Source organism: Trifolium pratense, linkage group LG3, assembly GCF_020283565.1.
Source record: "Trifolium pratense cultivar HEN17-A07 linkage group LG3, ARS_RC_1.1, whole genome shotgun sequence".
Taxonomy (NCBI): Eukaryota; Viridiplantae; Streptophyta; class Magnoliopsida; order Fabales; family Fabaceae; genus Trifolium; species Trifolium pratense.
Genome location: NC_060061.1, coordinates 39,893,745 through 39,921,051, shown reverse-complemented (window position 1 = coordinate 39,921,051; position 27,307 = coordinate 39,893,745). Strand labels below are relative to the sequence as shown.

The 27,307-nt window shown below is 39.8% G+C and overlaps 1 protein-coding gene across 1 annotated transcript; it reads left to right on the top strand.

Moving 5' to 3' along the window:
• LOC123916621 (isoleucine N-monooxygenase 1-like) lies at window positions 1–1,950 on the top strand. Its single transcript, XM_045968125.1, has 2 exons — window positions 1–998; window positions 1,275–1,950. Exons 1-2 carry the CDS (start codon window positions 51–53, stop codon window positions 1,914–1,916), a joined length of 1,590 nt encoding a protein of 529 aa, XP_045824081.1. The 5' UTR covers window positions 1–50; the 3' UTR covers window positions 1,917–1,950.
• Window positions 1,951–27,307: the final 25,357 nt, after the last annotated feature.

Below are 27,307 nucleotides of genomic sequence, written 5' to 3'. Positions count from 1 at the left end.
TATTCTTTTGAACCTTGCTTATTGTTTTTGTTTTAAAATCCAACTAAACTATGAGTTACACTACTTGTTTTCTTTGGTTACTCCCTCAGTCCTTATGGCCTCTTTTCCTTGTTATATTTTTTGGTTCAATGGTAATCAAAACCATAAGATACAAGAACCCTAACAAACCTAAACTTCCACCAGGTCCCAAACCATGGCCTATAGTTGGTAATCTTCCTGAAATGCTCGCAAACAAACCTACAACTAGGTGGATACATAAAATTATGGAAGAGTTTAACACCGAAATAGCATGTATCCGCCTAGGAAACGTCAATGTTATTCCTGTTACTTGTCCCGCCATTGCCCGTGAATTCTTGAGAAAACATGATGCTGATTTTGCATCAAGACCGATAAGTGTAGCCAGTGATATTATTTCAAATGGCTACATGACCTCAATTCTTTCACCATATGGCGAACAATGGAAAAAGATGAAGAAAATTATAGCTAAAGATTTGTTCTCTCCACGCAGACATCAATGGCTTCAAGACAAAAGAAACGAAGAAGCAGATAATCTTATGTTTTACGTGTACAACAAATGCAAAAACGGTGGCCTTGTGAATGTTAGGATTGCTACTCAACATTATTGTGGCAATGTGTATAGGAATTTTTTTTTTAATAGAAGGTACTTTGGAAAAGGTATGAAGGATGGAGGGCCTGGTGTTGAGGAAGTTGAACATGTTGATGCTGTTTTCATATTGCTTAACTATGTTTTTGCTTTCTCTACATCTGATTATATCCCATGGTTGAGGTTACTTGACTTAGATGGCCATAAGGGGAAGATAAAAAATGCAATGAGGATAATGAACAAGTATCATGATTCCATCATTGAAGAGAGAATTAACCAATGGAATGATGGAGCAAAGAATGTTGAAGAGGACTTGCTAGATGTTTTGATCTCCCTCAAAGATGACAATAATAAGCTATTATTGACAAAAAAGGAAATCAAGGCACAAGTTATTGTAAGACAAAATTTGCTCCCTTGCTTTTATCTTTCTTCTATTACGTAACAACACCTTTTTATAGTACATTAGTAAAAAAGATCATTTCCTAGCCAAATTATAAGAATAAAATTTAAGATTAATGGAATGCAACATCAACCATGTTAAAAAAAAAGTTATAGGTGATTAACTTGTCAAAAAATGAATTATTTAAATAATTTCACCATTTAAATATTTGTGACTATTTAGTAGATTTAAATTAAACTTATATTATGTGCGCATTAAACTTCTATGCAGGAATTGATGATGGCAATGGTAGACAATCCATCAAACGCGGTTGAATGGACATTGGCCGAAATGTTAAATCAACCCGAACTATTTCAAAAAGCCACTGAAGAATTGGACAATATAGTTGGAAAAGATAGATTGGTCCAAGAATCAGATATTCCTAAACTCAACTTCTTGAAGGCTTGCGCAAGAGAAGCTTTCCGCCTTCATCCCATTACAGATTTTATTCCTCCCCATGTCGCGATGAATGATACAATGGTTGGAAATTACTTGATACCAAAGGGTAGCCATGTATTGCTTGGAAGAAGTGGTCTTGGGAGAAACCCAAAAGTTTGGAGCGAACCATACAAATTCAAACCAGAACGTCATCTCAAGAACGACGGGTCTGATATATCATTGAGAGAGCCAGATTTAAAGTTCATATCCTTTAGTACCGGAAGGCGCGGTTGTCCAGGTGTCATGCTTGGCTCCACAATGACTATATTGCTATTAGCTAGGTTACTCCATGGATTCACTTGGAGTGCGCCTTCTGATATATCAAGAATTAATTGCGTCGACTCCAATAGTGTTCTGTTTCTTGATGCGCCATTGACGGTTGTAGCAAAGCCACGATTAGCAGTGGAATTGTTTAATAAGTTTTCAAGTAAATGAAAATAAGAAGCTAATGTGCTAGCTTTGTTTCATTTATTTAGTATCACATATGAAATCTGGCACGCAGTGAACACAATGCTGCACAGGATGCTATAGCATATGTTGCAGCAAGACAGTCGCAGAACACAGTAAATAAATAAATAAATTGCAGAACAATAAATAACGCAGATAATTGTTAACCCAGTTCAGTGCAACGTCACCTACTCTGGGGGATACCAATCCAGGAATGAATCCACTATAATAGCTCTAGTTCAAAGCCCTCGACCAACACCCGGTACTTGACTTATCACCTAGACACTACCCGTGCAATCCTACCTAAGAACCTCTTAGATAATGAGACCCCGTCCCAAATTCCCTCTAACAACACATACCATGTTGCTGTCAATAATAATAATCAGGATGGAGACACTCTCCTAAAAACTAGACCACACTCTTGCTTAAAAGCTTATGAGTGAATCACACACGCTAACTCCGTGCTTCAAAGCTTAGGAGCAGCTTACAATTAACAACCAAAACACAGTCCTAAACTTGCATCAAATTGACACAAGAAAGGCTGACAAAAAGAACACACTAAACCTTAAAAAAAAACTCACGCTTTAGTAATACACGGTTTAGAAAATACATAAAAAAAATAGCTTGAGGCTTCACATATTTATAGTCTTCAATGTCTTGATGTCCAAGTTAGGTTTGCAGACAAAAACCCTTGCAGCAGCTGCGGCCAAACCTAGATTAAAATTGAAAATATGTTTTGTGTTGTACCAAACAAAAAAAACGAACAAAAATATAATATAATTATATTTTTGTTTTTAATAACTTTCCTTAGGCCGACTTGGACAATTCTTGTGCAGTAAGTCTCGTCTTGCATATACACACGTGCTGGAATTAATATTTGAAGCAAATCTTGAACGAGATTGACAGAAAAAATTCTGCACTTAAAACAGAGCATCAGGATGCTGTACGAGGATGCTGCAGCATCTTTGTCCAGCATCTGGCAAAGTTGGATTTTACAAAATGTAGCCAAACACAAAACCCAACAATCTCCCCCTTTGGCAAATTTTGGCTAAAACAACTTTGGCCCAGTGCATGGAGAGATACTGTCTAGACTTTCCTTCGAGTCAACATAAACACACAACTAGGAAAGAAAGTAGAACAATGCTAGGCTATTTAAACTTTCCTTCAAGTCAACATGAGCACACAACTAGGAAAGAAAGTAAAATTTCATCAGATGAAAAGGTAGCTAGCATGTAAGCATCAGAGGCATGCAACAGCGGAACATAACACATCTTAGCCTCAAAGTACAGATAGAGAGAAATAAACTCTCACATAGTGGATTCAAGATCGGAGAAATAAAACTCCTTAAAATTTAAGCAACGCCACAGAAAATAGGAAAAATAAATTCCTATATAAGCATGCATATTAAAAGTAGTAGAAAAATAAATTCTACCTACTCCCCCTCAATATATGCATAATCTTCACTCCCCCTCAAAACATGCATATCACATAAAACATGCTATACTCGCCCTCAAAACATGCATATCACATAAAAGATGTTATACTAGATGCTATAGCATTTTTCATCACATCATGCACACAAACACTTTTACTCCCCCTTTTTAGCCATAAATTCTGACAAATAAAGTCAGTACCACACAGTAGGAGCAGAACTTCCACAGAGTTATCAGATCATAGAGAAACATAGAGTGCAGAGAGTATCAGAGCATAAGAGATCATAAAGTGCATATTACAGACCATTATGGCAAAGAGAACCTGGAGTATCAGAGCCAAAAGACATGGATTGTACATGTTACAACCCAGAGAGCATCAGGGCGTAGCCCACAAAATTAAAATCCAAAAGGACATGCAAATAAAGCATAAGCAGGGCACATAGAAGGACTTGCGTCAGAGTCCTCCTCCTCTACCTTAGTATCACCACCTGCATTATCATCAAGAACACCAGGATTGACATTGGAAAACACCTTGAGGTCAACAATCATTTGCTTCCTAGGCAAAACATCAGTTGACTGATTGACAGATGATGCAGCACAGTCTGCAGCATGTGTACCCTCAAACAGTCATGCAGAACAGTTTCATCTAGAATATAAGAACCAAAGGCAAAAGGTGATCTGGTCCCTACAACATATATAAACCTAGCCAAACCTGTAGCCACAGTATTGGAATGAGTAGTTGGAGCCCAGTTGCAGTTTTCATCAATCCAGCTGCATTAATCAAGCTTTTGGCATTGTAAAAAAAACTTCACTTAAATTCCTTTCCACAACAAGCCTTCTTTTTATCACAAATTTCCACCTGTCAACATTTTCAAAACGATGAAAGGAAATGTTGTCAATGGGTACAGGGGATACATCTTGAGGGATCCTCTTTTTCTTCACAGACTTCTTTGAGGATGCTGCAGGCGATGCAGTAGCATGTTGGTCTTCCTCAAACTCTGAATCACTAGAGGAAATAGTCTTCCTCCTCAAAAGCTTCTTCTTTGGCTCAGAGGGCCCAGTAATCTTACTCCACTGTCTTTTAAGACCATAGTTTTTCCTTGGCAGTCTTGACAGGAACATTAGAAACAGCTACACCTTTACCAGCATTGCTCCTTAACCTCCTAGTACTAGAAGCAGGAGTCCTCTCAGTAAGGTTGAGATTGTCCACATAAATAACATTTGAATCTTTCTCAGCAGATTCATCAACATTCAAAGGAACAAACATAGTTTTACCACTATCATCAACATAAGGGATCACATAGATATCATGAACAAAAACATTATCAGTAGTAGTTGCTTCAGAACCCTTTTCTTTGTTAGAAACAATAACATTATCTGGAGACTCGGGTATAACAATGTTATCCAAATTTTCCCGTGCTGCAGATGTTGTAGCATCATGTGCAACATCTTTCTCAGGAACACTCTTCTTTACATGTTCCAACATAAAGTCAATATCTTCACCAGTAGTAACATCTTCTTCTTTTCCAGCTCCTTCCTTAGAATTTGTTAAATACAATAGGGAAGAACACCACATAACTTCTACTAACAAACACTTTCTCTCCACAAGAAACATCTTTATCATCAACAGACACAAAATTGTTACCAAATCTTCAGATGTTTCAACATTACCCATAATGGCGTGCATTACTAAATAAATTGAAAAGGAAACTGCACGCCACACTTGCAATAATTGCTATAACTCTTCAGATAGGCAAATCCCAAGTTTGCCTCGCAATTTTTCAAATTGGACCGCATCTAGAGCCTTGGTAAAAATATCAGCCAGTTGTTCTTCAGTGGCTATATGCTCAAGAGTTATAATACCTTCTTCAACAAGATCTCTGATAAAATGGTGCCTAATATCAATATGCTTCGTCCTACTATGTTGGATAGGATTCTTTGAAATATTGATTGCACTAAGGTTATCACAGTACAATGCCATAGCATCTTGTACCACATTGTACTCCAACAACATTTGTTTCATCCATAATAGTTGGGAACAACTACTACCAGCAGCTATGTACTCTGCTTCAGCTGTAGATAAAGATACACACTTTTGTTTCTTGCTGAACCAGGATATAAGATTGTTGCCTAAAAAGAAACAAGCTCTTGAGGTGCCTTTTCTATCATCTGCACAACCTGCCCAATCAGCATTACAATAACCCTCTAGCATAGACTTGTTCTTGTAGACCCACTTGGTACTAATCACATTAGTATTTTCTGGTCTAGGAACTAAGTCCCAAACTTCATTCTTCTTGAACTGATTTAGCTCTTCTTGCATAGCATTTATCCAAAACTCATCAGTGAGGGCTTCCATCACATTTCTGGGTTCAAACTTAGAAACAAAACAAGCATTAGGAACTAAGTCAAGTGTCCTTCTAGTAGTAATTCCATGATTAGGATTACCAATAATCAGATCTGTAGGATGATTCTTTTGAGTACGAATGGATGACCCTTTCTTTGAAGTAACAAAGATTGGTTCAAGTGTAGTAATCTCTGTATCATTCTTGAATTCCTCAATAGTTTCAGAATCTATACTACCTTGGATAGATGCTGTAGCATCTTCTGTATCATCTTTCACAACTTCACTTGAAATACCATCTATTACTACATTTATAGATTCCATCATGGTTTTGGTTATGTAGTTATATACTCTGTAGGCTCTGCTATTTGTTGAGTATCCCAAGAATATGCCTTCATCACTTTTAGGATCCATTTTAGTTCTTGGTTCTCTATCAGACAAGATATAACATTTACTTCCAAACACATGAAAGTACTTAACAGTAGGTTTTCTACCTTTCCACAATTCATACAGAGTAGATGTAGTTCCAGATCTCAAGGTGACACCATTATGAATATGACAAGCAGTGTTCATAGCTTCTGCCCAAAAACCATGAGAGAGTTTCTTTGCATGTAACATTACTCTTGCAGACTCTTGTATAATTCTATTCTTTCTTTCTACTACACCATTTTGTTGTGGTGTAATGAGAGATGAAAATTCATGGATGATGCCTTCAGAGGCACAAAAGTCAGAGAATCTAGAGTTTTCAAACTCCTTTCCATGATCACTTCTGATCCTTAACACAACATTGTTTTTCTCTCTTTGAAGTAGAATACATAGATCTTTGAATACGTCAAAGGTCTCTGATTTATTTCCAATAAAATTTATCCAGGTATATCTAGAGAAATCATTTACAACAACATAGGCATACCTTTTTCCTCCTAAGCTTTCAGTTTGCATAGGTTCCATCAAATCCATGTGTAGAAGCTCAAGAACTCTGGTAGTGGTAAGATGCTGCAGCTTTGGATGTGGCTTCTTGGTTTGTTTTCCAATTTGACATTCACCACAAATGCTTCCTTCTTCGATCTTGAGATTTGGCAAGCCCTTGATGGCTTCTTCAGGTATAGCTTTCTTCATGCTTCTTAGGTTGAGATGACCAAGTTTTTGGTGCCACAATTTTATTTCATCTTCTTTCATGATTAAGCATGTCGACACATTTGCCTCTTCTTGGGGAACCCATAAGTAGCAGTTGTCTTTTGATCTGACACCCCTCATCAAAATTTCACCCTCATCATTTGTAACCAAACATTCAGACTTGGTGAAGTTTACCTTCATCCCTTGGTCGCATAATTGACTTATGCTTATTAAATTTGCAGTCAATCCTTTTACTAACAACACATTGCTTAGTTTAGGCAAGCTATTACTGTTGAGCTCCCCTATACCAACAATTTCTCCTTTAGTACCATTACCACAAGTTACAAAACTAGTTGAGTAAGACTTTAAATCAACAAGAAATTTTCTAATTCCGGTCATGTGTCTTGAACAACCACTATCAAAATACCAGTCTTCCCTTGATGAAGCTCTAAGTGATGTGTGAGCAATCAGAGCAGTAATCTTCTTCTCAAGTTGAGTATCATCACTGGTCTTCACATTCTTACCTTTAGGTTTCCATTCTTGTTGAGTGGAGGCAGTTGTGGAAACTAGTTTAGGCTGATGATGCCTGTTAGGGTATCCAAACAATTTGTAACAAAAAGGTCTTATATGCCCTTTTCTGCCACAGTAGTGACATATCCAAGAGTGATGTTTTCTTTTGTTCTTTGACAAGGGATGCTGCTTATGATGTTGTAGCATCTGTTGAGGCATCTTTCGCTTATGAGTTTCTTTTGGATGCATGTACGTGAGATCTGGGCTGTAACCTTTGTGTTTGTTGACATTCTCATAACTAAGCCCAATATGTTTAGGCTTTAGAACATTTTTCTCTAAGATTTCTTCTAGTTGACCATCAGCTTTATGAAGTTTATCAAGATGATCATCATCTTTATACAGCATGTCAGAGAATTTTCTCAAACGCCAAATGTCAGCATTTAATTTTTCAATGACTTCCTTAGCTTCATCAAGATCAGAGGATAGATAATTTACCTTCTTCTGGAGCTCATCCATCTTTGATATATTTTCAAATTTTTCTTCCTTCAATTGATTGATGGTTACCTTTTGTTTCTCAATGACTTTGCATATTTCTCCACTCTTGAGGCAGAGTTCTCTGTAAGAATCAGCAAGTTCTTCGTAGGTTACCTCTCCATCACAAGATTCTGTATCAGATGTAATAGTACCTGTTAAGACTGAGATATGTTTGGCAGTCACAGATGTTGTATCATCTTCTGAGTCATCATCATCAGACCAACTGACAGTTAGTCCTTTCTTCGTTCTTTTCTGATATGTTGGACATTCAGGTCTGATGTGACCATATCCCTCGCATTCGTGACATTGAATATTCTTGTTTAAGCTTGACCTTTCATCACTCTTAGGTTTTCCTTGATTCACAATGCTGCGCATAGTGCCTGGAGCATCATTCTTAGAATTTGGTCTGGGTCTTTTGTCCATTTGTTTTAGAACTTTGTTGAACTGTTTTCCCAGCAACTCCATAGCTTCAGAGATACTTTCATTAGATTCTTCATCCTCTTCTAGATCTTCTTCATCATTTTTGGATGAAAAAGCAATGCTCTTATTTTTCTTTTCACTTCTTCCATCTACAACACTTTCATAAGTTTGGAGTGATCCAACCAGTTCATCCAGCTTCATCTGAGATATGTTTTTGGCTTCTTCCATAGCTGTGACTTTCATATCAAATTTCTTTGGAAGAGATCTGAGCAATTTTCTTACTAACTTTTCTTCGGGAATTTTCTCCCCCAAAGCATCAAATTGATTATCATAATCTAGAATAGTCATATGAAAATCTTGAATTGTTTCCTCATCCTTCATACGTAAATTTTCAAACTGAGTAGTAAGGATCTGTAATTTGGACATTTTTACCTGAGGAGTACCTTCATGAACAGTTTCAAGAATCTTCCATGCTTCCTTGGCTGAGACACATTTTTTGATCAGTTTGAAAATGTGTTTGTCTACCCCATTGTATAATGCATATAATGCTTTTGAGTTTCCCAAAGCAAGCTCATCTTCTTCTTTAGACCAGTCCTCCTCAGCTTTTAGTTCAAGTGTTGGCTTTCCATCCTTGTCCATGACCACAGGGGGGTCCCATCCTTTCAGAACAGCCTTCCAAGTTTTGCTATCCATAGATTTTAGGAAAGCAATCATGCGTGATTTCCAATAATCATAGTTGGAGACACCAACGAGAAGCGGTGGTCTGCTTACAAGCCCTCCTTCTTTGTCCATGTTGCCAGACATTCTCCCTGGAGCTCACCCTATAACCAGAAAGGGTGCCTGCTCTGATGCCAATTGAAATCTGGCACGCAGTGAACACAATGCTGCACAGGATGCTATAGCATATGTTGCAGCAAGACAGTCGCAGAACACAGTAAATAAATAAATAAATTGCAGAACAATAAATAACGCAGATAATTGTTAACCCAGTTCAGTGCAACGTCACCTACTCTGGGGGATACCAATCCAGGAATGAATCCACTATAATAGCTCTAGTTCAAAGCCCTCGACCAACACCCGGTACTTGACTTATCACCTAGACACTACCCGTGCAATCCTACCTAAGAACCTCTTAGATAATGAGACCCCGTCCCAAATTCCCTCTAACAACACATACCATGTTGCTGTCAATAATAATAATCAGGATGGAGACACTCTCCTAAAAACTAGACCACACTCTTGCTTAAAAGCTTATGAGTGAATCACACACGCTAACTCCGTGCTTCAAAGCTTAGGAGCAGCTTACAATTAACAACCAAAACACAGTCCTAAACTTGCATCAAATTGACACAAGAAAGGCTGACAAAAAGAACACACTAAACCTTAAAAAAAACTCACGCTTTAGTAATACACGGTTTAGAAAATACATAAAAAAAATAGCTTGAGGCTTCACATATTTATAGTCTTCAATGTCTTGATGTCCAAGTTAGGTTTGCAGACAAAAACCCTTGCAGCAGCTGCGGCCAAACCTAGATTAAAATTGAAAATATGTTTTGTGTTGTACCAAACAAAAAAAACGAACAAAAATATAATATAATTATATTTTTGTTTTTAATAACTTTCCTTAGGCCGACTTGGACAATTCTTGTGCAGTAAGTCTCGTCTTGCATATACACACGTGCTGGAATTAATATTTGAAGCAAATCTTGAACGAGATTGACAGAAAAAATTCTGCACTTAAAACAGAGCATCAGGATGCTGTACGAGGATGCTGCAGCATCTTTGTCCAGCATCTGGCAAAGTTGGATTTTACAAAATGTAGCCAAACACAAAACCCAACAACATATATGATATATCCACATTTTGAACTTTATTTTAAAATCATGTCATGTAATTATATGCAATTTTAATGTATTATGTTTTATTAATGGCAAATTGTTAGTTGACTAGTTATTTCAATGTATCCGTGATTTGTTAAAGATGCATATGTAGTTACTGACTTACTGTGGCATGTATTCTCTAGCTAGAATTTAGTGACCAAGGGTCTATTTGGTAAAAATAAGCTATAAGCTAGCTGATAGCTGAAAAGCTAGCTGATAGCTGATAGCTGAAAAGATAGCTTATTGAAATTAAAGTGTTTGGTAAAATTAGCTTTTAAAGAGGTTATTAAATATAAAATTACATAATTGATAGTGGGTAGTTTATTTTTTAGAGTGGGTAGTTATTAAATTAAAGGGTAAAAATGGAATAAAGTGTAAAAAGCTATAAGCTATAAGCTCAAATGCTACTTGAAATAGCATCTGAAAAAAAGCTATGAGCTAGTACAAAAAGCTTGTTACCAAACACCTCTAATTTTTTGAAACAAACTTATAAGCTCATATAATAAGCTATAAGCTAGCTTATTTGTGTTACCAAACAGAGCCCAACATGGTGTGTTCAATGTGTTGTATACTACATATATTGTGTTCTCACTAGCTACGATGCTGGATTGAATCTCTAATAACATTTTGAAGGAGTTTTGCATGAAGATTCTTATGTTGATGCTTGGTAGTAGAGTACTACTCCCTCCGTCTCAAAACTTTAGTTTTTTTTGGAGTTTTGCACGAAGATTAAGAAATGATAAGTAAAGTTATTTGGGTCATGCTAAACAGTGCCCCCGGGGCACTTGTTAAGCATACCTAAAAAGGAAATGAAAAATAAAATTTATATTGAAAAGATAACTTTTTGTACTTTTGAGGTATTGAATGCACGTATTTCGAGACATAATTTCTATTTTAAGATGCTTAACCAGTGCCCCGGGGGCACTGTTTAGCATTTTCCAAGTTATTTTTTCCCTTACTTTATTAAGAAAGATAAAATATATTTAATTAATGTTTTAATTTTGTAAGGGTACAAATGGTAAAGTATCACTAAATATGCATCAATTTCTTAAAAAAACCAAAATTTTGAGAAAAAATTAAAAAGCTAAAAAGGCTAAAAGATTTGGGAAAGTGAGAGTAATACTTAAAAAACATATATAACTTTTTTATGATACATGTCAATTTATCATTGTTTCTCTTGCTATATACTCCGTACCAAAGTGGGGTTGGGTTTCCCGTGCGTGGTCATGAGTGCATGTGCATGTCACATCTTCTAGTTAACGAATATGGAAGGACTATTTTTTTGAAGAATATATGGAAGGACTATTATTACATCGTACAGTAGCAAACCGTCTAATATGGATTTATTCAAAAATTGATTTACTATTTTCAATAAATTAAATCTAATAAAATTGTATATTTTTTGTACAAAAAAAAAATTATATTTTATTTACGAAAATTTTATTACCAATTAATTTTTTTTTTCATACAAAAAATTAGAGATAAAATTCATGACCACAATTTTAATGAAATCATAATTTTTACTATTTGAACTAATTCATTATTATTAGTTATTTATTCTCTATTTAGAGAACCGTGATGGATTTCAACCTATCTTCTTCAAACTTTTTTGGGAAATAGTGGGCGATGACCTTTGGAATTTTGTTAAGCTTGCCTTTGCTACAGGTACTTATGATCCTCAAGTGTGTGAAGCTCTTATTGTGTTAATTCCGAAGGGAGACAGCCATAACACATTTAAGGATTTTAGACCGATTAGTTTATGTAATATCTCCTATAAATTGATATCCAAGATTATCGTGTCTAGACTAAGACCTTTCTTGGATGGTATTGTCAGCCTGCTCCAAAATAGTTTTATCCTGGCAGAAGTACCAAGGATAATGCAATTGTATTACAAGAAGTACTGCAATTTATGAGGAAATCAAAAAGAAAAAAGGTCATATGGTTTTCAAATTGGATCTGGATAAGGCATATGATCGTGTTAATTGGAACTTCTTGAAAGACACTCTGGTGAAGTTCAAGTTAGTTTTTTTTTACTAACTTATATTTTTAAACTCGGCCCCCTTAAGCTAAATTTCTGACTCCGTCCCTGGATGCAGCTAGTGTTTGGCGAGCTTATGGTTTACATGTTATCCCCAACTCTTCCCAAGATGTTGACAATTTCACTTGGTATAAGAAGCAGGGCATGAAGCATAGTAGAATCTTCTTTATCATTATGTGGGTGATTTGGTGTGCAAGAAATGAGTTCGTTTTTGACAACCACAAACAAAAGTGTTATTACAAGTGTAATAAAAATAGATTCTTTGCGGCAAGCTTGTTCCGCTGCGTTTGGCTCTACACAAACAGCAGAGACTCTAGCGTCTATTCCTCATTTCGTGACGTGGGCTAGGCCTATGGAAGGAACGATATGCCTTAATGTGGACGGGAGCTTGTTGGATTCTTTAAACTCTGCAGGCTATGGTGGTCTCCTGCGAAACCATAACGGTGAATTCATGTCAGGATTTTATGGTAAATCGTCAATTAAAAGCATTCTTTTCGCTGAAATAATGGATTTGCTGATGGTTTAACAATCTGTTGGGAGAATGGTTACAGGAAGGCTAATTGTTTATCAGATTCGCTTCAGGCGATTAATCTATTCCGCAGTGGGGTCTCTCCTTGTTCTGGTAAAAAACAAGGGGGTTTGTATTATTGATCAAATGGTGTGATTACACTCAGTTCAATCCCAACAACCCTGGGAGTTTAATAAGTCAGAATTCGATCCCTTTATAGATGAAAATATGAAACTATTTATAGACCACTAAAGTCTTCTTCTCCAAGCTAGGGTTCCTATAAATCCGGTCCTTAGCATCTTCTTCGGTGGTGCAGCGTGAAAGTAGGGATGAGAACCTTGGTCTCCAAGCTATGGCAGTTACTAGAAGTTTATTTCTTCTTTCTTAAGTTAGCGGTTGATACCAGGAAGGAGAAGATATTTACAGTAGCACTGAATCCACCCTTTTTGGCGTTGCTTTAGGGTTGCCAGTCACGCCTTAGCTTCTAATCGCCTATTGGACGCTCTAGGACTTAGTTGATTTGGGCTTATCATTCTTTTTACTCTAATTGGGCTTACTGGATATTCTCTCAAACCCATTGCCCAGTCCACAGCCCCCCAAGCACGAGGTCCAAAGGAATGAAGTGCTTGAGTAGGGTTCGAATTTTCCCTCTAAAACCTGTAGCGCGGGAAGAATTTCATCACGTTCCTCCCCACTTTCTGGCGCACGTTCTTGTACTCCTAGACCATATCTATCAACCGCTTCTCCATTCACGGATACCACGATGGGATATTTTCTTTATAAAATGGAGCATTTGATAGAATCAACTCGCCACATTCTCACCTGCTCTCTTGAAAGTTTTTCCTCTGCAGTATGTCTCCTAAAAGCCTTCCCTTTGAATGTGGTCAGTCTCCTGCTTCCCCCGTCATTAAACGACTCCGCCGTATGTTGAACCTGAGTACGGAGGACTTAATGGACGATTTTGGTGAATTCTCGGAGTTTGTCAAAGAACTTAACGATTATTGCTGGAGGTTGACCAAGGAAGAGAAACGTTTTCTTGACAGTGTGCTGCGTCTGGAGAAGGAACTGAAGGATAGTGCATCCTTTGTGATCGCTGTGGAAAATGTGAAGGAGTGCCACGCCGAAGTCACGGAAGCTGTTGACAGTCAGATAGAAATTACGAAAGAGACTATGGGTGTGCAGGAGGAAATCTTGGGGATATGCTTCAATGAGGAGCGCAGAGTGGATGATCGTCTGGCGATGCTGAATAAGGAGATGAAGCCGCTGGTGAAGAGGAAGAGGGCTCTTCAAGGCGAGATTAGGGATGACATTGCTAAGTTGATTACTCGGCGCCATTCTTTGGTGGACCTTCTGGACAAACAAAGCGAACTAAGAGAGGATCTGAAGCCCATTGACGAGAATATGGTGAAGGCGAAGAGGGTGAAACGGGCATTGGAGGAAATGCACCGTATCGCCGTTACCGATGCTGGTGAATTGGGGAGCTCTACCATGCCATGAAGTCTTTTGTTTCTTCATCTTTCCGTTTTGTGCTTTTCTTTTCAGTGTTTGTAATCTGCTTCCGTATTTTGGGATCTTTGTTATTTTCATTCTGTTTCTTTGCTTCCTTGTATTTTCTTTATGAGTATTAAGCAATTTCCTTTCCTTATGTGTTGCTCTTTTGTTCGCTTTAGTACCGCCTTTCTTTGCAATCTTTGATAGCTAAAACGGGTCAAACTTTGACTTCTTGGAAACGTAAAAATGACATTTTTCGAGACAATCAAAACTTGGTGGTTGTAACCGTCCAAGCATTTATTACTACCGTTAATAACGATGTTAAGGTTGACTATAAATATCCCCTGATAAACTCGAATTTCTATTAACTTGTTTTGAATCCTCTCAATGGAAAAGAAAAATGCCAAAATACCTGCCGCGGAAAAGTCTCAACCTCAGGGAAGGAAGAAAAGGGTAGAGGTATCTACTTCTAACTCCACTCGCTCCCGAAGGTCTAAGGATGTCAAAAAGGCGGAGGTTATCGTTCTTTCCTCGGATACCTCCGATTCTGGTAGTGGCGATGAGGATTACGTTTCGTTTCTGGAGACCTATGTTCCTCCTGAGCTTCGTGCTTCTTCGTCAAGTGAGGAAGAGGGGTCCCGGGTCACCGTGGAATCCAAGATGACTTTCCCTGAGCCTGTGCAGAAGGATTCGGAGTCTGATTGATAGGATTTTAGGATTTTTCCATGTAGCCTTGGTTTCTTCTCGTTGTACTTTTTATTTGCTGCTAATAATAAAGATTTTCTTTCTTGCTTTGAGTAGAATGCATTACTTTTATTTTTTCTTGATTTTTTGGCTTCTTCTCGTTGGGCGTTGTTTTGGATGTCTTCGCCGCGCCCCACGGGCGAATCAAACTTTTTCGGCGAGATAATTTGTCCTGGCGTGGCCCTCCCTTTAAAGGCGTTATAGTTAGTCGTCTCGCCTATAGGCGTTGTAATTAAACATCTGACGATAAATCTTCAATGATTTACTCTTGGGATGTGCGCTTTGACACGTACTTGATCCGACGACTCGTATGACACTACTTGTTCGAACCTTATAACTTCGAATCGACGTTAGGACTGAGGTTTATAAATAGGGAGTTTTTGCTCTTTTCCTTCCTTCCATTCCTTTTGCAACTTCTAACCTAGTTCTACCTACTTGTCTTTCTTTTCGTAACTTCGGTATAGCTTCATTTCTTCCTCTTCAACCTTCGGTAGGGCTTCTCAATCGTTTTCCTTTAAAGACGTCCGTTTCTCTCGGCTTTGAAGTGTTACCCGTAAGGTATTTTATTTCGTACCTTTATTCTTTTTCTTGATTTAGTTTCGCTCAAAGGAGGAAAACCCTAATTCATAGGTTTAGAGAATGGTTATCCTGAGGGAGTTAGATGAGAATGAGGGGAGAATCTCGGCCTCTTCTCCTGGTTACTTTGAGTGGGCGCGACAAGTTCGCGCCCATTATACTAGGGCAAACGGCGTTCTTAATAGCCGGGGATTTTATTCGGAGTTGTGGGGTTTTGATGTTGGAAGCAGTAGCGATAGTGACAGTGATAGCGATAGTAGTAGCGGTAGTGATAGTGATTGTGTCATAATTTCCCCTTCCTCTTTCACAGGAAAGCGGAAAAACCCTTGCCGAGATTTGGTGGTTGCTGGCTATACTCCCGTCACCATGGAGGTTCCTTCAAAATACACTAGTGCGGAGATGGTGATGAGCTTTAGGAAAGCCGTCAGGCTTACAGAGTCCAGACATGAGGAGTCTATCATCACTGAGCCTGTCCGAGAAGATGAGTTTGTCTTTTTTAAGAACGGCACCCCGCCGGATTACTTTTACCTCTACACTGGCGTGATCCAACCTCTAAACCTCTGGCTTCCTTTTACTTCTTTCGAGGCGGAGATGTTGAGGGTTCTTAATGTCGCCCCCACTCAACTTCATCCTAACAGCTGGGCCTTCGTAAAAGCCTTCGAGGTGATGTGCCTAGGTTTTGAACTGGTACCCTCGATTGGTGTTTTCTTCTGTTTTTACCATATCAAGAACCTAAAACCCCAGACTATGGTTTCTCTTAGTAGTCAACCCAATCATCGCCTCATGAGTCTGTATGCCTCCAACTTCAAAGGCTTCAAGGACTCCTTCTTTAGGGTTCGCAGTAGCGACCAACTTCCCGATCTAATGTATGATGAGATAGGAGATCCCTTGTTCCCTTTCTACTGGACTGACAACCCTAGGCTTATAAAGGGAACCATCTTTGAGACTTTGAGTGACTTTGAGCAGGACATTGTCCACTTTCTTGATTCTTTTGCTCTTATGGACACTGCTGATATCCTTAGATGTGAGGGTAATAGCGAAGCTTTGACAGAGTATTTACGTAAGTGATGAACTTGGCATGTATGCATATTTCTTTTTATTTTAATGTTGATCTCGCCTTATTACTAACCTGTGTTTTTCTGATTCCTTTATTTTTCAGAAAGAATGAGGACCATTTCGAATGAAGAAAGACTGGCGTTCTTGGCGAAAGCTCGTCAACAAAAAGACAATCCTGCTGCTGGCGTTGCCGATCCTCTGAAGCAGCTACAAGTGGAGGAGGCTGGAGTTAAAGAGGGACGGAGCAAGAGAAAGCATGACGGGCGCATCCCTGTTGAGATTCCAGGAAAGGCTGCTGCTAAAGAGGGTGTCGTCCCGCCACCTAAAAAACAAAAAACTGAGAAGACTATCCAACCAGCTGGAGATGCTGACAAAGGCAAAGGCAAAGCTTCCAGTTCTACTCAGCCTTCATCTGAAGATACCGAAGCCGCTGCTTCTCTTTCTTGGGCTTCCTTCGATCCCCTCGAGTTTATTGAGAGGGGGGTGACTATGGTTGGCGATATGACCCGATTTACTAGCACTCCTACTGAAGACTTGAGGAGAAAAGCCTTGGAGTATGAGGTAAAAGGTACTCTTCTCAACTATTTGTTGACGAATCGGCAGGAGCAGGAGGTCCAAGAGGCGAAACGGAAGGTGAAAGTCGTTGATGACCATCTTGCTGACATTGAGAAGAAATATTCCGAGACCAAGACCAAGCTGGAGGAGGATATCAGGAAGCTGAAGGATAGCCAGGAGGGCGAGGCTGAGAGGTTGAAGAAGGAATATGAGGATAAGCTGGCGAAGGTGAAGGAAAGTTATGCCGCCTCCGAGACCAAGCTGAAAGAGAATGCTGCTGCTCAAGATGAGATGATTTCTAAGCTTTCTAAAGAGAAAGACGCAGCGGTGTTCTCCGTGGGGACCTTGGGCGAAGAGAAGGAGAGGTTGGAAACTGACGTGAAGGAGCTTCAACTGTATGCTGTCAACCAGTACGAGGAAGGCTTCGCCTATGCCCTTGAGCAAGTCAAGCTTCTTTTCCCAGACCTCGACGCCAAGCGCCTAGCTGAAGCTGATGCGATGAACCAGATTATTGATGGAAAGCTTGTTCCCTATGTACCTCCCAGTGAATGATATGACCTTGTTTGTAATGAATTTAATTCTGCCCTTATGTGGCTTTTGTAACTACTTGTATGTCCCTTCGTGGTTTGAACAATTTACCCTTTATTGGGTTTCTATTAATCCCTTTATTTGCAATGATCTTCTTTCTTCATAATTTTGCGGATGAATTTTGCATTACGTTGTGAGGTAACGCCTTCTGTCATTCTCACCTTGAAAACTTTGTCCCTATACCCGTTACAATAATTGTGAATCGATAGAAATACTTTATACCTGTCATTTGGCGTTATAGTGACTTGCCTTGCTTTGGTTGTGTGTAAGCTTCTTATGGCGGTGTTGATAATTTCGCCTTTCTTTGCTGTACCTTTTTCTGACGCTCCCTACGGGTAACGCCAAGGCCTTGCAACCTTGTTTAAATTTTCTTTTTCTGACGTACCCAACTCGTAAGACTTACAGGTAACGCCAAGGCCTTTCAACCTTGTTTTTATTTTCTTTTTCTGACGTACCCAACTCGTAAGACTTACAGGTAACGCCAAGGCCTTGCAACCTTGTTTAAATTTTCTTTTTCTGACGTACCCAACTCGTAAGACTTACAGGTAACGCCAAGGCCTTTCAACCTTGTTTTATTTTCTTTTTCTGACGTACCCAACTCGTAAGACTTACAGGTAACGCCAAGGCCTTTCAACCTTGTTTAATTTTTCTTTTTCTGACGTACCCAACTCGTAAGACTTACAGGTAACGCCAAGGCCTTTCAACCTTGTTTTATTTTCTTTTTCTGACGTACCCAACTCGTAAGACTTACAGGTAACGCCAAGGCCTTTCAACCTTGTTTTATTTTCTTTTTCTGACGCACCCAACTCGTAAGACTTACAGGTAACGCCAAGGCTTTGCAACCTTTTTAATTTTTCTTTTTCTGACGTACCCAACTCGTAAGACTTACAGGTAACGCCAAGGCTTTGCAACCTTTTTAATTTTTCTTTTTCTGACGTACCCAACTCGTAAGACTTACAGGTAACGCCAAGGCTTTGCAACCTTTTTAATTTTTCTTTTTCTGACGTACCCAACTCGTAAGACTTACAGGTAACGCCAAGGCTTTGCAACCTTTTTAATTTTTCTTTTTCTGACGTACCCAACTCGTAAGACTTACAGGTAACGCCAAGGCTTTGCAACCTTTTTAATTTTTCTTTTTCTGACGTACCCAACTCGTAAGACTTACAGGTAACGCCAAGGCTTTGCAACCTTTTTAATTTTTCTTTTTCTGACGTACCCAACTCGTAAGACTTACAGGTAACGTCAAGGCCTTTCAACCTTTTTAATTTTTCTTTTTCTGACGTACCCAACTCGTAAGACTTACAGGTAACGCCAAGGCTTTGCAACCTTTTTAATTTTTTCTTTTTCTGACGTACCCGACTCGTAAGACTTACAGGTAACGCCAAGGCCTTTCAACCTTGTTTTATGGTTCAGCGCTCACATCTGAGTTGATCTTTGATAAAGATTCGGAGCTCAAGTTTGAGATAACCATTTTCATTGATTCAGAGCCCGTAACTTAATCAGGTTGACGCAAATATTTTGACATATGCAAGAAGATATAAACTACTAGAATTTTGAAATTCAATGAGCCTCGATAAAAACCCCAGTTAAAACAGGGGAAAAGAGTGTCTCATTGTCTTTTTATTCATTTATGAAAACGGTTCTTATACATCATAAAAAATATTGCTAAAAGAAGAGAATGGTTTTACTTATTCTTCCACCAGAAACGTGTTGCCCCGCGATTAGCTGTAGTAGAACTTTAAGTTTGCTATGTTCCACGTCCTGGGGAGGATTCTTCCTTCCATGGTCTCTAGACGATATGCTCCTCCTTCGAAAGCTTCTTGCACCCGAAAGGGGCCTTCCCAGTTTGCCGCGAACTTTCCTCCTTTATCCTTTCCCATAGGTCTTTTCAGCACTAGATCGCCCTCTTGGAAACTCCTTTGTTTGACTCTCGTATTATAACGCCTAGCGGCCCTTTGCTTTATGGCAAATTCTCTGAAATGCGCTCTTTCTCTTCTTTCCTCGATCATGTCTAGGTTCTCTTCCAAAGCTCTGTCGTTCTCTTCCTGCGTCGTGGTTTCTCTGCGCCAACTAGGAGGATTTATTTCCACCGGGATCATCGCGTTTGAACCATAGACCATTGTAAATGGCGCTTCTCCTGTCGAGGATTGGGGAGTGGTGTGATACGACCAGAGGATGGGTGAGATGTGGGCTACCCAAGCTTCGCCTTTGCTATCTAGCCTCCTTTTTAAGGCTCTTAGTATCACCTTATTTGCTGACTCTGCTTGTCCATTAGCTTGTGGATGCTCCACCGATATAAAGGTGTTTTTAATCCCTTTGCTTCGACAGAACTCTACTACCTTTTCGCTGGCGAACTGTGTACCGTTGTCGGATACGATATATTTGGGTAGTCCAAATCTGCAGATGATTTTCTTCCAATAAAAGATTTTTACCTGTTCCGCCGAGATGCTGGATACCGGTTCTGCTTCAATCCATTTTGTAAAGTAGTCCACGGCGACGATGATCCATCGCGCTTGTTTATAGCCAACCGGAAACGGACCCACGATATCTACACCCCACATGAAAAAGGGCCATGGGGATAACACTGACTTTAGTGGCTCCCCCGGAACGTGATGCAGGTTGGCGTGTCTTTGGCATTTGTCACAGTTTCTTACATACATGGCGGTATCATCATGTATATCTGGCCAATAAAATCCTGCTCTTAATATCTTTCCTGCTAGTGCTCTTGAACCGATATGACTACCGCATGATCCCTCGTGAACTTCAGACATGATGCGCTTGGCTTCTTCAGTACTGACGCATAAAAGGAGGGGGGACGCAAATCCCCTTTTGTATAGCTTATCCCCTACCATTGAATACCATGCCGCCACTTTCTTCAATTTTAAAGCCTTTTCCCTTTCTTTCGGGAGTTCATCCTTTTGGAGGTATCGGATAATGGGTGATCTCCAGTCTTCCTCTTCTATTACCATCATTACCTCTTCCCCGTTGATGCTGGGAGTTTTTATGGTCTCTTGGATAACGGTTCTATGGCTTCCTGGTTTTTTGGTGCTCGCCAGCTTTGACAATAGATCTGCTCTCATGTTTTGTTCGCGGGGAACGTAAACTAATTCGAACGAATCGAAATGCTTAGCTAGGTTTTGCACCTTCTCCACGTATTTGATTAACTGCGGCTCCTTCGTTTGAAACTTCCCTGATACTTGGTTGGTTACCAGTTGGGAATCACTCATGGCCCTTAACTCTTTCACCTCCATATCGCTTGCTAACTTCATTCCTGCTATTAAAGCTTCGTATTCTGCTTGGTTGTTGCTAGCTTTGAAGGCGAAACGTAGTGATTGTTCTATCATAACGCCATCCGGTCCTTCCAGTACTATTCCGGCTCCACTTCCTCGCACATTGGAGGCCCCGTCAACTGAGAGTGTCCAAAACGCCGTTTTCTCTGTTGTTGGCGGAGTAGACATTTCTAATACAAAATCAGCTAGTCTTTGTGACTTAATGGCCCCTCTAGGTGAGAAGGTGATGTCAAATTCTGATAATTCCACGGACCACGCTACCATCCTTCCTGCCAAGTCTGGCTTTCGGAGGACGTTCTTGATAGGGTAATCTGTTCTAACAACTACCTGGTGGCTTTGAAAATACTGCCTTAATTTTCTGGCTGTGACAACTACCGCGAGAGATAACCTCTCTATTCTTTGATACCTTGTTTCTGCTCCCCTTAAGGTTCTACTTACAAAATATATAGGTTTTTCTTCGCCCTCTATTTCTTGAACTAGAGCTGAACTCAAAGCTCTATCCGAAACTGCGAGATATAGGTAAAGGGTGTTACCTGGTAATGGGCGTGTCAAGATGGGCGGTGATGCCAGGAACTCTTTTAGTTGTTTGAAGGCTTCTTCACATTCTGGTGTCCAGGAGAATCTCTCATTTTTCCTAAGGGATGCGAAAAAGTGGAAACCCTTTTCGCCCGCACATGATAGAAATCTGGATAGTGCCGCTATTCTGCCTGTCAAGGTTTGTACTTCTTTCACGGATGTAGGGCTCCTCATGTCTATGATGGCTTGGCATTTCTCGGGGTTAGCCTCTATTCCTCTGCTGGTGAGCATAAATCCTAAGAATTTTCCGGCTTGTACTCCAAAGGAACACTTCGCTGGGTTTAGTCTCATGTTGTACTTTCTTACTGATCCCATGATGTCCAACAGATCATCATCATGGCGACTTCCCTCGGAAGTTTTTACTACCATGTCGTCGATATATACCTCTAAATTCTTCCCTATTTGCTCAGCAAAAACCCTGTCCATCAACCTTTGGTATGTTGCTCCCGCATTCTTCAATCCAAAAGGCATGACGTTGTAAAAATAGTTGCAGGTATTCGACATAAAGGCTGTATGGCAGGCGTCGGAGGGGTTCATCTTTATTTGATTGTATCCGGAGTAGGCGTCCATAAAACTCAGCATCTTGCACCCCGAGGCGCCATCAATTAACCTGTCAATGTTGGGCAGAGGATATGGATCTTTGGGACATGCCTTGTTTAAATCTGTGAAGTCCACGCACATTCTCCACTTTCCGTTGGCCTTTTTCACCATGACGACGTTTGCCAACCATGAAGGGTATTTTATTTCTTCGATGAATCCGGCCTCTTTTAGCTTCTCTACTTCTTCCGCTATAGCGACTCGTCTTTCTTCTCCTACCTTTCTCTTTCTTTGGGAGACTGGTTTTGTGCTGGGTGATATTGAAAGTTTATGTGTTATCACCCCTTCGTCAATCCCTGGCATATCTGAAGGCTTCCATGCGAATAGATCAGCGTTATCCTTCAAGATTTTGATGATTCGTCCCCTCTCCTCGCTGGGCAACGCTGTTCCCAAGCTTGTTGTCTGGTGAGGGTGATCGCCAATTTGAACCTGCTCCAGGTCTTCTATAGGGCTTACCCTTCGATCTTGAAATTCCTCCCTCGGATCCATATCTGCGCTTTCTATGATGTTTATGCCGCCTGGGATTGCGGCTTGTCTTCTTCCGACTTTTCCGCTTGCGCTGGAAGTTCGGTGTCGTATCTTTAAGCTAGACTCGTAGCATTTCTTGGCGAGGAGCTGATCGCCCCTTACTGTTCCTACTCCCCCATTCTCAAGGGGGTATTTTATTGCTAGGTATAGAGTGGACATGGCCGCCCCTAATGTGTTAAAGGCGGGCCTTCCTATAATAATATTATAGGAGGTAAAAGGAGTTTTAACTACCAGGTATCGCACCTTGATAGTTTTGGCGTTGCTGCCTTCTCCAAACGTGGTAAGAAGGGAGGCGTAACCCATTACGTCCACTTGTTCGCCAGAGAACCCAACCAGGGTTCCGGAGTATGGTTGCAATTGCTCTTCTGCTAATTGCATGGCCTTGAAAGCTTCCCAGTACATAATGTCCGCTGAACTCCCCGAATCTATCAGTACTCTTTTTACATCACAGTTCAAAATTTGGACTTGTATCACTAATGGATCATCGTCATGGGGTGCTACCTCCAACCCATCCTTTGCCGTGAATGCCAAATCTGGTACGTCTAATGGCTGAGGCTGACTTACGAGGTATATTTCCGAGATAGCTCGGCGTACATACCTTTTCCTTGCTGAGCTTGATTCGCCCCCGCCTGAGAATCCTCCTGCTATTGTATTCACGGAGATTCTCCCCTTGGGAGGCTCTCTGTTTGGCCCAGGAGGGTCTCGTGGCTCCTGCCGGGGGACTTTTGGCACGACAACCCGCCCTTGGGCGGCGTCGTCAATGAATTTGCGAAGGTGTCCGCTTTTTATCAGTTCTTCGATTAAATCTCTTAAGCGGAAGCATTTTTCTGTGGAGTGACCTCTACACCTGTGATATGCGCACCAGGCGTTATCGTCCAGTCCCATGGGGATGTTACTGGTTCTCCTTGGGGGGAGGTTTGCCAAACCAGTGGCCAGAATCTCATTTAAGACGTAAACCTTTGAGGCGTTTAATGGCGTGAGGTCTTCATTGGCGGGATGATTCCTGAATTCTCTTCTGGGTGGTTGGCGGTAGGGTTTCCCATGATGCCTCTGCCATGGGTCTCCTTGGTGGCCTCCCGATTTTGGTCGTGGGTGTTCGGGCGCTCTAGTGGCACGGCCCACGTATTCCTTCTCCTTAACGTCTCTTTGCCTTTTCTCGGCGTTACTTTCTTCGCCCTTTATATAACACTCCGCCCTTTTGTTCACCTCTTGCATTGACGAGGCTGGCTTTTGGGCTAAGGACTCATTGAAATGTCCCGCTCTTAGCCCATTGTGGAAGGCTGCCACGAACATCTCCTGATTTGGATTTGAGACTTTGATGGTGGCTTCGCTAAATCTGGCGAGGAAGTTACGCAATGACTCGCCATGGTTTTGGCGGATGGAGAAAAGACTGGTTGATGTGACTTTCACGTGTTTCGATCCAGCGAACTGGTGAATAAATTTTTTATGAAAGTCAGCATAACTCTCAATTGAGTTTCTTGGAAGGTTCATGTACCAACGCAGGGCGACATCCTTGAAGGTGCCGGCTAGTAATTTACACTTTAGATGTTCCGGAGCATTGATTATGGCGGTTTGTGTCCCAATTGCCATCAGGTGCTCCCTTGGATCCGTCTTTCCGTCGAAGGTAGGAAGGTGAGGAACCTTGATTGTTTCCACCACTTGGGCATCCCACAAGTGTTGTGCTAAGGGTTGTACGTCCATGACGCCCTCTCCCTCCTCCTCCTCCAAAATCAATTTCGCTTTCTCTTTCTCATTAGTTCTTTCGGCTTCGATGGCCGCAATCTGAGTTTGTAAGCGCCGTATCTCTACGACGGCGGCTTGCAGGGTGTTAACGCTAGAGCTATCGTTGTTTCCATGCTCTCCAGCCATGTGAAGATGTTTGATTTCTTGTCTAGTTGCTGTGATAGGCTGGGATCAAATGATTTTACCGCAGCCCCACGGTGGGCGCCAAAATGTTCTGGTAAAAAACAAGGGGGTTTGTATTATTGATCAAATGGTGTGATTACACTCAGTTCAATCCCAACAACCCTGGGAGTTTAATAAGTCAGAATTCGATCCCTTTATAGATGAAAATATGAAACTATTTATAGACCACTAAAGTCTTCTTCTCCAAGCTAGGGTTCCTATAAATCCGGTCCTTAGCATCTTCTTCGGTGGTGCAGCGTGAAAGTAGGGATGAGAACCTTGGTCTCCAAGCTATGGCAGTTACTAGAAGTTTATTTCTTCTTTCTTAAGTTAGCGGTTGATACCAGGAAGGAGAAGATATTTACAGTAGCACTGAATCCACCCTTTTTGGCGTTGCTTTAGGGTTGCCAGTCACGCCTTAGCTTCTAATCGCCTATTGGACGCTCTAGGACTTAGTTGATTTGGGCTTATCATTCTTTTTACTCTAATTGGGCTTACTGGATATTCTCTCAAACCCATTGCCCAGTCCACTCCTCATCACCGTTTTGCTAATGAGATTTTGAGCAGGGGTGGATGCATGCATATGCTCATGGGGGCTCAAGCCCCCCACCAAAAAAAAAAAAAAAAAAAAACCTTTAATAGTATTAATCTAGTAGTAAAGTAATATATTTTAGTTTATCCCCCATGATAACACCTATTAACCACTATAACAATTCAACAAAAAATTATTTTTTTAATTTCCAATTTTTTATTACCCTAATTTTTAAATTTTCATACAAACTCTCTCTTATACATTTGTTCAAAACGAATTAGTTTGGAATTAGCCACTCTTTATCTCCCAACCATTTTTTGTCTCTTCCTCTTCTAGTCTTCTTTTTACTTCCCTTCAATTGTTAAAGTTCAGAATGGATTATGGAATCGTAGTGGAGATGAGTGGTTGAATGACTGTTTAGTTACATAGAGTGACATATTTGATAATGTTGACACTGAAAAAATTATCAAACATTTTCAAAATATAAAGTCTCGTAAAGGACAATTGTAATTCATTTAAGCTTTTATGTATTTCGAGTTATTTTTATCGTTGTAACTGTGTTGTTGTTTTTTTGTCATTGTGAATGAGCTAAGAGAGGTTTAAACATGGCAGATTGTTGGATTGAATGATATTGAGTCTTACGTTGATGATATATGATGCATGTTGTTTGTTATCAGGAAAAAATATAGACACCATTTTCTAGCCCCCACCACCTAAAATTCCTGGATCCGCCACTGATTTTGAGCATTCGACAGCTTATTACTCGTGACTGGGAGGTGGTTCTCTCTCATACCATTCGGGAAGGAAATTCGTGTGCAGTTGTTCTAGCTAAAATGGGGGGTGTTGCGAATACTACATTGTTTATGATTTCAACGCCTCCAAGAACTTTGACTAAGCCACTCTTTAAAGATGTTAATGGTGTAATTTTCACTAGAGAGTAGTCTCTCCTGTTATTTATTTTTTTCTTTCTTTTTCCTTTTCTCTTCATGCATGTAACCAAAAAGATGGACCCGTATATATATATATATATATATATATATATATATATATATATATATATATATATATATATATATATATATATATATATATATATATATATATGGACCCATATTTCATTCCAGCTTGAGATAAACATAATATTTGGTTGGTACATGTCTCTTGCTTGTGAGTTTTGCAATAAATGAGTAAATTATGCTAAATATGATTGTCTTTTTTACTTTTATTTTTTAATCAATTGTCTTTTTTACTTATTTTCTAAAATATAAAAAATAAAAATAATGACTAATTTCTAAAATTTGAAACTAATTTTCAATATATTTTTCAATACTCTCTTCGTCTCATTTAGCTTTTTAGTTTTATCTTGATGACACTCAATTATATATTGTTTTCAGTAGTAATTTAGGTAGTTTTAATAGCAGTTGAAACCCAAAAGCAAGCAAATACCTGAAAAAGTGAAGTTACTTAACCCAGAAGCAAGAAAAGTGGAAAAGACAGCAAAAAATGGCAAAAATATAATAAAGCAGCGCAACCATCGTACCCACGATGAATTCTGGAGTGGCGCGATGAGAAGGCGGTTAAATTGAAGAAAATCCGCAACAAATCTTTTCCCTCGTACCACAATGACTTGTCATCGTGGCACGATGATGACATCAAAAGCACGCAGAAAATCCTGAAAAAATCTTCCATCGTACCACGATATGATCCATCGTGGGCATGATGAGGCGAAAATACACGCCATCGTGGCGACGATAGGTGCGATGGACGCGCAGAAAAAGCCCAAACTCAGCTGAAAAACTATAAATAGAGCATTCTTTCTCCACTATTATTCATTCCAAAAAATATTGAGAATATTCAATATTCACTCTAGAGTTAGGAGAACTCTAAGGAGAAGGCAAGAAGGTCAAGGAACTCCAAGGCCAACAAGGTTCTTTTCCTTTCTGTCTTTGTAATTTAATTTTCCTAGGTTAGGTGGAGTTGAAAAACTCTTTTACGAATGCTTGGTTTTGTATTTTGTACAATTTGGGTATATATTCAATTGTGTTCTGATTGCAAACTCTTTTATCATCAGGTTTTATATTTATTTTAATATTGATCACATTAGAATAAAATCTAAGAAAACGAAGCTAGTAATCCCGAACGAAGGACGGTATGCTATGGCCAA